The 12,414-nt window shown below is 36.1% G+C and overlaps 1 protein-coding gene across 2 annotated transcripts in view; it reads right to left on the bottom strand.

Annotated features, from left to right (window-relative positions):
* Nucleotides 1–12,414, bottom strand: part of AARE (acylaminoacyl-peptidase-like protein) — a 42,368-nt gene that overhangs the window by 21,257 nt on the left and 8,697 nt on the right. For both annotated transcript variants that reach the window (XM_090019609.1, XM_090019608.1), the window contains exons 7-11: nt 2,492–2,627; nt 1,626–1,777; nt 1,449–1,531; nt 1,226–1,356; nt 933–1,011 (exon numbers count right to left, since the gene is read on the bottom strand). In XM_090019609.1, the coding sequence (XP_089875735.1) occupies nt 933–1,011; nt 1,226–1,356; nt 1,449–1,531; nt 1,626–1,777; nt 2,492–2,627 (581 nt within the window). The remainder of the gene's footprint in view (nt 1–932; nt 1,012–1,225; nt 1,357–1,448; nt 1,532–1,625; nt 1,778–2,491; nt 2,628–12,414) is intronic.

Here is a 12,414-nt window from a genome sequence, read left to right as displayed (position 1 = left end):
AGTTTACACTTCTAAAATCTGTAGCAATATCAACACAGAGGTTTTTGCTTAAAATTAATCAACCAAAAGAAATTTCAAATATCATCCTTTGAACCAACAAGACTTGAAAGGACAATTTATGGTCATTTTGAACAGGAATGGGATTATAATATATGTTTTCTTATATGTGAAAGGAAATAAGGTCCTCAGGAGATGTTCACCAAAGCAACAAAGTGAACACTCAAAGAGTTCCACCAAAGCACCAAAAGAACATACACGAGCCACAAAATGGGCTCACACACCAAATCCACCCAAGGTGGTTAGCAAAATAATAATAATAATAATAATAATATTTTATTGATGGCGGAATAATGCAAGAAGCATATATAATGGTGGGGCTTTGCCCCATATTTACATACAAGAGGGTCAAGAGAGAGTCGTTGGGGTCCAACGTCTCGAAATAGAGCCATTGGGACACCAACAGTTCTCTATTGTTGACTAGTTCTATCTCAAACAAAAAGAAAACCTAATCCTAACTAAACTAACCCTAGTTACTATCTAGTTACATATGAATATATATATATATATATACATATAAATATATATATGTACATTTACATTTTTAACAATTGTCGCCCGTCATCACTAACCAAAGAGAAAAGAAAAAGAAAATTAGTTGAAAGTCAGACAAGATGCAAAATGCTTCAGTCAACCATGATATCTATAGACGATAGGCATAAAAAATATTGTTTGCCACATGCAATTTATAATTTCTCTATTGCAGAACAAGAATGTAGATGTAATTACAAAAGATGGCAATACACATTAGAATTCCAAGAACAAGATTAGTATAGCCAGTAATTTACTGCATAAGAATGTTTAGTGATTGATACTTTGTGCAACATTTAAAAAAAGTTGTTTCCTTAATTACAATAATCAAGTTTGAGATTTACCATTAGCTAGATTTCCTGACAAATCACGGACATCAATTTTCAATATGCTGAACTGAAGCAACGACAGCATGGAATTAATCTGTTGAAGCAGGATTATATCTATAGGCATTAGAAATGTTGCCAGAAAGCTGTTAGAAAAGTAAAGAACAGAGACAAAAATGCAACAATGACAATGCCACCTTTTTAGGTAGTAAATAACAACTGTATTTATATCATTAAGTAATAGAAAAGATCCTACCCACAATTTGTCAGCAAAAAACTAGAAAAGCAAATTTTGCCAGTGAGATGTTAACCTTTTCAGAGTGGCCCAACTGGGGCAACGATACATCTTGCCAATACCATGCACAACTCGTAGTTGTCTTCTCCTTTGGATCAAGAATAGATCCATACTTGATCTGAGGGGGACTGACTGGACTGCTGGAAACTTATAACAGGATAGATTAAATCAGAATCATACAAAATCACCTAAAAAGAGCAATGAAACCCCACTGGGCTTCTTGCAATGATAAAATTTACCTGCAAGAACATTGCTACCATCAACTGCAAGAAGGTTCCATGAAGAATCAGAGTCATGGGGGCTAATCCTTGATAATTTGCCACTACAAAGAAAAAATTGCATCAAATAGATCAGCTAAAGGTAAAGCTTTTCAGAGCAATATCCCACTATGCAACCAGAAATAACAATCTACTAACCTTAACACATCTACTGAAATTAGTACTTGGATACTACCCCAAACAGAAGACAGTATTGCTGTAGATCCATCAGAAAGCCATGGTTTTTGAAGAATGCTATCACAATAAAGCCCTGGGAAGGAACCAACCTCTGGACACATTACAGCCGGGACCTACAAAATTTTAGTGGCAAAAACTTAGCATATAATAAGAACCAGGCAGGAATGGTAAATTTACATTAGATAGCAGACAAGCGTCAAAAATCATAATCCAAGGCAGAAGTCTGCATGCATCTAGATATAGAAAATGAAAACTAGGATCAATTGGACACATCAGCAATACAAGGCCCTATAAAACATACTAGGGCATTGACTGTGAGCATATCTTTGGCAAAATCCACATTAACCAGGAATTATACTTCTTGCAATTAACAGTTCCAACTCTGTGCCAATCAGATGTAAAAGATGCAATCCTTCATTAGGCCTTAATGAGAAGGTAAACATGCAATCACATAGCATACTGGGCTCGTATTTACATATGGATATGCCAGATGTCCAATTTCATTAAATCAACTAATTTTAAGTTCTGTTAGTGAGATATTAGATGAAAGCAAGAGGCAATATTGTTTTGGTGATTCCACCACAGCCATCAAGGAAAACCAACCAAACAAACAAGAATGTATAAATATGGATGAACCTCGCAATGGTATATCATTGATGCAATTTCCAAAACTGTGTGCACCCTATTATAGGTACTTACAGATTAGACAGACAAGAAATGCATTTACTAAAGATTCCTTTGGCATTCAATGGTCTAACATTTTCGGTCTGAATTTTCATCAAGTATGATGTTATAATCAAGAGTTACTGAAACTGAAAAGCACATACCAGATCAATAATCTTTGCAGAAACTGGTTTTCCAGAACTTGACCAGTTCATTCTGTGCAGTGAATTGGTTGCACAATGAGCCCCAGAATCCACGGCACTCTTTGCAGATAAAAATAAAAGAAACCTTCCGTCCGGACTGCATATAAAAGGAACTTAATACGATCAACTGATATTGAATACTAGTCATTTTCAAAATACTCAGTTATACATACCATAATAACTGGCTTTGAGGAGCTAGCAATAGATAGTGATTATATAAGAAGGTCAATCTTTACAAGAAAAATATAACAAATCATGGCAGATACCTACTTTAACAATGTCCCCTTCTACCTGGTTTCAAAAAAGGTTATCTGTTAATTATTTGCTCAAGAATACTCTATTTTTGATTTTTTGACATTTAGGATTACTCATTGTTGTAATTTGTCATAATAGATTGCCTACTTTGACTTTTAGGTGCAGATCATGAATGCACTTCACCACTCCCTTTAAATGGAGAACTTATGCATGAGTTTCTCAGGCGAGAAGACGAAGGCACAAGAAGATTGCATTTTCCCAGTCAGGACATGGTTTTCTATTCAAAGAGAGGTTTTCAATTAGGAAAGAAGGAGGTGTTATATTTGTATTCTACAAGTTAGGCTGGGTGTTTCTTTTTAGATGCTCTTTTTTCCTGATAGCCTCCTTTAGCCAAGTTGGAGGATAACCCATTTATCTATATTTGGAGAGAAAATGTTCATGTTAGTTTGTAACGCCCCGAAATTTAACCCAAATTTCAAGGAATTTTTTTTATAACAGTTGAAATATTCAAATTAACTGAGTTAATCATTTCAGGCACATCACAGGAATCATCAAAACAACTAACATTCATTTCATTTCTAATAAAAATGTAAAACATAAGATCAGATTTTGAAATAACTGAATGACATAATTAACCACAACTAAATTAAATTTTAACATCCCGGAAACACAATAGATCATATATCCTGATTCGCATATCATCCTGCAATCGTTCTTTATCTTTTATTCTTCTCCTCAAAAATAGTAAAATAATTTGTGTCAAAGTACAACCAGTCTGCGTAGGAGAATACTATAATTTTGCAGATGTACCATATAACAAGTATGTAATGTAATTCAATAGCTAGGAACAATAAAGTATGATACTAAGCATGACATAATTGAACAAATAACAAGGAAATTAATCCATTGCATATCACAATGATAACCCACTAACTAGTATAACATGAATAATCACATGATCAAATAACTAATCACAGGTTTAAATAATTCATCACATGCTCAATTATCTAATCACATGTTGTAAATAACTAATAACAGGTTCGAGTACAAAGCTTACAAATTTTTGTCTGACCGATATACACAAGAAGTTCAATTTAATGTTTCTCTTGAATTATTCCGCGAGTACTCGTAGGCTAAGGCAATCATAACAGAAGAGAACATTTAGGGATTTATTATGCATTGGTATTTTATTAACCTAAATGTCTAACTGAAACCGAAATCCTAAAAAAATGGTTAAATAACCGAGAGAACCTCCCAAAGGCCAAAACAAACCGGATGCATCCCTAACTTCTGTAGAAAAACTTGGAACTACCGCCTAGGACAAGTTGGTAGTCCACGTCCCCTAACTCCGAGGACTGAGGACCATCGAACCATTGTCACTCGAAGCAAGAAAACACTTGTCCCCGAAGTGGTGTACCACCTAACCTGTCCAAGGTAAGCCAAGTCTGAGTGGGTTGCTTATCTTAATAGTTACTTGACTTTTCAGGTTTTTTCCTGATCTTAACTCAGTAGCTCATAGACACTGAGATTCACAAAAATTATGAATCATACCACAATAGTAATGTTTTCTCAATCATTCATACCTTAAATATGTATGTTACCAATTTTATCCATTTAATTATGCAATCTCACCCAGAGTGCTCTGGTACCTTTAAACCGAATAAGCACAAATGCCTTTAAACCAGTCAGGCTTCACAATTTTGTTTATTTGTGCATGTACTTTAACTTTCTTAGTTTAGGTGTACTTGCGACACCTTGTTGGTGTAATTCAACACCGAGCCCAAACCTGGGCAACCCTGTATATCTTAAGATTTATCATACCAGTGCATGTCACAATCTACGAGAATATACCTAATACCATAATGAGATGGAGGATGCAAACAGTCATTCAGTAAATAATGGCATTAAATATGAAATTTGCAGATGCTACACCACCACCACTGTCATACACACATATGTGTGTATAGGTACTAATATTAATAACACAACTTTAGTATACGATTAAGTATATTAAGACGTCAAATGTTAAGATGAACACGCATAAACAAAAATTGTCATTTTAAGTACCACAGACAACAAAATCTGTCCAAAATTAAAGATTTTGGTCCAACATAAACATTCTTTTTTACTAAAAATGTGAACTAATACTTTTCACTACAAGTCCAAGACAATGCTAGTACTACCACAAACATCAACTACTTATTCCTAAATATGCAACATAGACTAACGAAAGTACACGAATTGTTCTATCTAAATGCATCTCTTCTCTCAAATGCGTACACCAAACATACATCAGGAATCATATCTACTCAACAGAGCAATCGGCAAAGATTACGGACATCTTTTAAAGTGTGCATGAAGTTATTTTTCACATATTCAACAAGAATAGAAGATACGAGAAAAGGCAACATGTGGGTGAACAAGGTAACATATGCACCAGCACACACACACACGCATATATATATATATATATATATATATGAAAGCCAAAGAATGGTGTTAGTAGCAGTATATGTTACTGGACATTGAGCTCTCTTGTCTTATTGATGGAAAGCATGCATGTGTAAGGTGCAAAAAAACATCAAATATGTCATTATGATGAGTAACGAATTACAGAAATTTCTCAGTACACCTGAAAGAAATACCAACAACCGACATTGATGACAGATTATAAATAACAAACAAACCAAAGGAAATGAATTTTGGAAACATTTGCAACTGTGTTCTGTGGGTTCATGGACCACCACCGGGAGGAGGGCTACATTAAAACAACTCAAGAATGCATATGGGCCACACTGTATCTAATATGTTCCAAAACAGATCTGTTTTTCTTTTTTCTCTTTAGGCATAAATTGAAAATGCATAGCAGCCCCGAACATTAGAATAGAACGCAGCATAAGAATCCTACTCTAACAATACACATACATACAGGTAAATCGTTATATATTCTTCAAAATAGTAAACGTGTGGGTCAAATAAATTTTTTTCAAACCAGATAAGTAGATCAAAAACCCGCATATCAAGTTGTTTGCGTACACACTTCATGCAGGGCCAAAAGATTTTTGGGATTTGCACAAATTTGGTTCACGCGAATGAGTTATAGAACAAACATTGCATATTTTGGAACAAAATACACAGTAATCAAAGTGAGACTCCTACCTTTGAACTGAAAATCTCCAAAAAAAAAAATCGATGAGTTTTACGGCAAAACTTTGCATGCCTGAAACCGGCACATATGCAAAAATCACAGTGAATCCTACAATTATTACAAGTACATATACACATACATACATATATATATATATATATTAAAAGAATATGCAAGTAACATAACTAATAAAATGAAATAAACTCACAGAGTGCTTGTCGGGTTGTTGTACGACCATGATTTATTGTTCCCAGGCTCAGATACCATAACTGTAACGCCCCGAAATTTAACTCAAATTTTGAGATTTTTTTTTTATAACAGCAGAAATATTCAAATTAATCGGGTTAACCATTTCAGACACATCACAGGAATTATCAAAGAAACTAACATTCATTTCATTTCTAATAAAAGTTTAAAATATAAGATCAAAGTTCAAAATAACTAAATGACATAATTAACCACAACTAAATTAAATTTTAACATCCCGGAAACACAATAGATCATATATCCTGATTCGCACACCATCCCGCAACCATTCTTTATCTTTTATTCTTCTCCTCAAAAATAGTAAAATAATTTGTGTCAGAGTACAACCAGTCTGCGTAGAAGAATACTATAATTTAGCAGATGTACCATATAACAAGTATGTAATGTAATTCAATAGCTAGGAACAATAAAGTATGATACTAAGCATGACATAATTGAACAAGTAACAGGAAAATTAATCCCTTGCATATCACAATGCTAACTCACTAACTAGTATAATATGAATAATCACATGATCAAATAACTATTTACAGGTTTAAATAATTCATCACATGCCCAATTATTTAATCACATGTAAATAAATAATAACAGGTTCGAGTACAAAACTTACAATTTTTTGTCCAACTGATATACACAAGAAGTTCAATTTAATGTTTCTCTTGAATTATCTCATGGGTACTCGCAGGCCAAGGCAATCGTAACAGAAGAGAACATTTGAAAAGAAGTGTATTCTTCAGTTACGGGTCACGGGTCTGGAAATCCAGACCCGTAACGTGTCATTAATGGCACTGTGTAATTTTCCTATTTGTAATAAGGGTACTTTTGTACCCTAGTCTTATATTTGTATGTTATTATAAATGAGATGAGATAGCAGCCGACCCTGAGTGATTAAGGGTTATCGGTTTTTTAATTTCTGCTCTCTCTCTCTCTCCCTCTCTTTCCCTGTCTCTTAGCTCTTACGAGTGAATCAAAAACTAACATGGTATCAGAGCCACGTTACAGGTGAAGCTGGAATCGATCCAAAAGGTACGTCTTAAAGATCCCTTTCTCCTCGATATTTTCTCTTTCTCCCAAGTCAAGAAAGTACTTTTGTTTTTCCCCAATCCCGTCTGCTCCTATTTTCTGGTTTACCCAAGTTCAATCAGACCTGAAGATATTCAGAGAAATATCTTTGTCTTTCCCTAATCTTGTCTGCACTTTCTTTCATCTCGTATTTATTTCCATCTCCAAATAATGATCAGATCTGACGTTAATCAGATCTGATCATTTCCTCTCCTTCTTGTCTGAGTTACAGAGTTAGATATCTCTTACATACATTTTAATATCCCTTCATTCTGTTTTTTTTTTAGATCCTTCATACACTTTGCTAGTTGATTTTGATCACTGCGTGACCTAATCACGCAATCGGCTTTTGTTTTGACACAGCTGCACTTCATTCTGTCCTTCATACACTTTGCTAGTTGCCCTCATACACCTTGCCAGTTAACTATACTGCTTTTCATTTCACAGTCGTGAATTCATATTCACGACTTTCATAGTCAATATTCAATCACTTTTGAAAGTCAGAAATCTGACAAATATTTAATTTCTGCTTCAAATTCAGCCACTGTCGTCGGCCATTGATCTGAATTAGAATTAGTTTCTGCTCAAAAAAAAAAAAAGAGTTACAGAAACGGTAGACAGATTGTGCTAAATTCATCCTTAATACTGTAAACCATGGATTCCTTTTCTAATCAGTCAGTTCTTTCTTCAAGCTTCCTCAGTCAACTCGTGTCTGAAAAATTAAACAATGGTAACTTCTTGACTTGGAAGAGACAAATCATACCTTTTATTAGGAGTCAGGATCTTTCTGGACATCTGGATGGATCTATTCCAGTTCCTCCTGAATTCATATCACATGAAGAAAGGGACAATAAAGGGGAACCTACTACAGTATATGTTAGAAATCCTGAATTTGTGGTTTGAATGAAAAGAGACCAAGCGCTTGTTGCTTATATCACATCTATACTGTCATAAGAGGTACTTGTAGCAATTCCAGATGACTGTACTGCCATGCAACTTTGGAACAGACTTGTTCAGACATACTCACAGGTTTCTCAGGCCAGGATTATGTTTCTTAAGAGAGAATTTCAAATGTTAAGAAAGGATTCCATGACCATCATGGAATACTTGAACAAAATGAAGGTTATCACAGATCAACTTGCAGTTGTTGGAAGTACAGTTACTGATAAAGATTTGGTACAACAAACTCTCAGTGGATTGGGACACGACTATCATATGATTGTTACTTCATTGTTATGTTTACCTGAGCTCCCCAATTTTGAAGATCTGCGTGCAAAATTGTTACAATATGAGATGAACCTAAAGGGGTTTTCTGAAGAATCATCTATGCATACTGGGGCACATGAAGTTCTTGCTTAAGGGGTTACTTATGCACGAGGACGAGGAAGCTATGATATCAAGGGAAAAGGAGGACAAGGGAGAAATGGTTAAGGAGGTTGTGGATTATTACCCACACCCAACACATATATCAACTCACAAAGACAGAGGCCAATCCCTACATGCTTTTTGTGTAATAAAAGGGGGCATATCAAAGCTAATTGTTGGTTCAATCCTTTAAATAAAGGAAAATCAACCCAAACTGAAGCAAAAAGAAGCACAGACAGTACAAGGACCAATGGAGAAGTAAAGGAATTATTGTTGTCAGCTTTAGCAGAATTGAATCTGAAACAAAATGAGCAAGGTACTTGGTATGTGGACTCTGGCGCGGCGACTCACGTTACTGGTGATGCAGGTAAGCTCCTAAAACTTGTTCCTTACATTGGTAAAAGCAGTATAGTTACTGGAGATGGATCACACCACTCTGTCTCTCATATTGGAAACTCCATTATACCGCTGTCTGAATCTTCTATCAATCTTTCGAAGGTTCTTTATGTTCCTGAAATCAAGAAAAACATCGTTTCAGTTTCTAAACTTGTTGATGATATCAAAGCCTCAGTTGAATTTACTCCCTCTTCTGTTCTTGTCAAGGATCTCTGCACGAAGGAGACGTTCGCTAGAGGAAAACGGCAAGGCAATATGTATGTTTTTCAAGAAGATCCTTCAACACATATTCGCTCTGCAGACCCAAACTTGAAGCTCCAATCATCGTTGCCCTCTCAAAATTCCACTTGTGTCTTCAGTGTCTCTGAAATCAATAAGCCAAATCTTTGGCATGGTCGTCTAGGTCATTGCAGTAGTAGTTTCATTGAAAAACTTGTTTCAAATAACCTTATTCCCAAGTCAAGTTTAAGAATAAATGTCGATGACAACAAATGTCCTAGTTGTCTCTTATGTAAGAGTCATGTTTTACCATTTCATTCTATCAATAAAAGAGCTTCAAGACCTTTTGAGACTATTTGTTCTGATGTTTGGGGACCTGCTCCAGTTGCTTCCATATCTGGAACTAGATATTATCTTTTGTTTGTTGACAGTTATTCTCGTTATTCTTGGATATTTTTCATGAAACACAAATCTGAGACCTTCAAGTTGTTCCGAAACTTCCATTCCTTTGTCAAAAACCAATTTTCTGAAAACATCCTTAGTTTCCAATGTGACGGAGGAGGTGAATTTTCATCCATTGACTTTACTAACCTTCTCCAAAGTAACGGGATAAGGAAAAAGGTGTCTTGCCCACACACACCTTAGCAGAATGGGATTGCTGAAAGAAAGCATCGCCATATTGTTGAGAGTGCGATGAGCATGATGCATGACAGCAGTCTCCCGATCACTTTATGGACAGAGGCTTTTCATTCTGCAGTTCATGTTATAAATCGTTTACCCATGACTATTTTGGAAAACAAGTCTCCTTACTTGTGTCTTTTTGGTGTACATCCCAACTATCATGATTTGCATGTGTTTGGTTGTCTATGTTACGTTCATGTTGATAGTTCAATGAGACATAAGTTTTAGGACAAGGCCCTGAAGTGCAGGTTTGTAGGTTATGCCGATGACTATAAAGGGTACAGGTGCTATGATCCGGTGAGCAAGCGCATCAAAATATCACGAAATGTCATCTTCGATGAATTGAATTTTGATTGTCGATGTACTAGTTCTTCAGAATCACAACCTGAAGTTGAGGCTTATCATCCTTGGTTGAATTATGAATTTCTTTCCGGAACTAGTGAGGTTTGCTCGAACTGTACTCAAAAGAATGAGGAATCTATGTCTGCTGATGAAATGGTTGCTCATGAAAATACAGACCCAACTTCAAATTCACAAAGGTATAAAGGTCTTGTCTATGCTCGCAGAGAAAGAGAGCCGCCCACCATGGTTAATTCAGAAACAGACAGATCCTCTACACCCAACATCGCTGATAATAGAAGATCGACACGTACTCGTCATCCAATTGAAAGATGGGTCAGTTATGAAAATTTCTCATTAGACTTTCAACTCTTTCTAACAGCCTTGAATAAAGAAGATGAACCCACAACGTTCTCTCAAGCATCAAATTCCAGAAGATGGATTGAAGCCATGAATGAGGAGATGGAAGCTCTACATGAATGTGGTACGTGGGATGTCGTATCAAGACCACTTGACAGAAATGTTGTTGGTTCGAAATGGGTGTACAAAATAAAGTATAAACCAGATGGGTCTATAGAGCGCTACAAGGCGAGACTTGTAGCCAAAGGATTTACACAAGAGCAAGGACAGGATTATGATGAAACTTTTAGTCCAGTGGTGAAGATGGGAACAATCAGGATTATACTTTCTTTAGCTATTGAACATCAATGGACTATTAGCCAACTTGATGTGAAGAATGCCTTTCTTCATGGAAATTTGAGAGAAGAAGTATACATGGAACAACCCACTGGCTACGCAGAAGGCGATCCTACAAAATATGTATGCAGACTAAAAAGGGCGATATATGGATTGAAGCAGGCATCCCGATCTTGGTTCGACAGTTTCTCTGTTGAAATTCAAAAATATGGTTTTAAGAAATCTCTTCTTGACCATTCTTTATTTATTTTTAAGAACCAAGACACAACTACTCTGTTATTGATATATGTAGATGATATCATCATCACTGGCAGTTCCAATGAGCACATTAAAGAAGTGAAACATCTCTTGAATCAAAGGTTCAAAATGAAGGACCTTGGCAAGCTGCGATACTTTCTTGGAGTTGAAGTCGACAGTACTTCTGACGAGATGACTCTCACTCAACATAAGTATACCATTGATGTTCTAAATAAAGCCGGTATGAAAGACTGCAAGCCTTTGAGAACTCCTAGTGTCCATCAAAGGCTTAGTTCTCAAGATGGGGATCCTTTTGATAATCCCACACAGTATCGTAGCATAGTAGGTATGTTACAATATCTCACCTTTACTCGTCCAGATATAGTCTACTCGGTGAATCAAGCTTCTCAATTTATGCATGCACCATGTGAAGGGCATATGGAAGCAGTTAAACGGATACTTCGATACCTCAAGGGAACTGTTGGAGATGGCCTCATATATCAGCGAAAGACAAATGGGCAAAATGCACATGAGATCACTGTTTATTCTGATGCGGACTGGGCAGGAGATCCAGATGAACGCAGATCGGTATCCGGCTATTGCGTGTTTGTGGGGATGAATTTAGTTTCTTGGAGTAGTAAGAAACAAAAGGCTGTTGTCAGATCCAGTACAGAGGCTGAATATAGGTCAATGGCAGCCGCCACTGCTGAAGCTACTTGGATTAGACATTTACTGACAAAAGTAGGGGAATCGATCTCTCGATCACTTCTTTTGTGTGACAACCAGAGTGCCATTAGTATGTCTTTTAATCCAATCAATCACAGTCGTGCCAAACATATTGAAATAGATCAGCATTTTGTGAGACAAAAAGTAGAAGAGAAAGAGATTGAGCCTGAATTTATACGAACCACAGATCAGGTGGCGGATATATTTACAAAAGGATTGACGAAAGACAGATTTTGGATGTTAAAAGGCAAGTTGTTCATGGTCCAAGATCATGCACAACTTGAGGGAGGGTGAAAAGAAGTGTATTCTTCAGTTACGGGTCACGGGTCTGGAAATCCAGACCCGTAACGTGTCATTAATGGCACTGTGTAATTTTCCTATTTGTAATAAGGGTACTTTTGTACCCTAGTCTTATATTTGTATATTATTATAAATGAGATGAGATAGCAGCCGACCCTGAGTGATTAAGGGTTATCGGTTTTTTAATTTCTGC

The sequence above is a fragment of the Nuphar pumila genome, chromosome 10, assembly GCF_984573655.1.
Source record: "Nuphar pumila chromosome 10, dmNupPumi1.hap1.1, whole genome shotgun sequence".
NCBI lineage: Eukaryota > Viridiplantae > Streptophyta > Magnoliopsida > Nymphaeales > Nymphaeaceae > Nuphar > Nuphar pumila.
The sequence above is the reverse complement of the archived record's forward strand: the minus strand, read 5'-3'. Positions and strand labels throughout refer to the sequence as shown.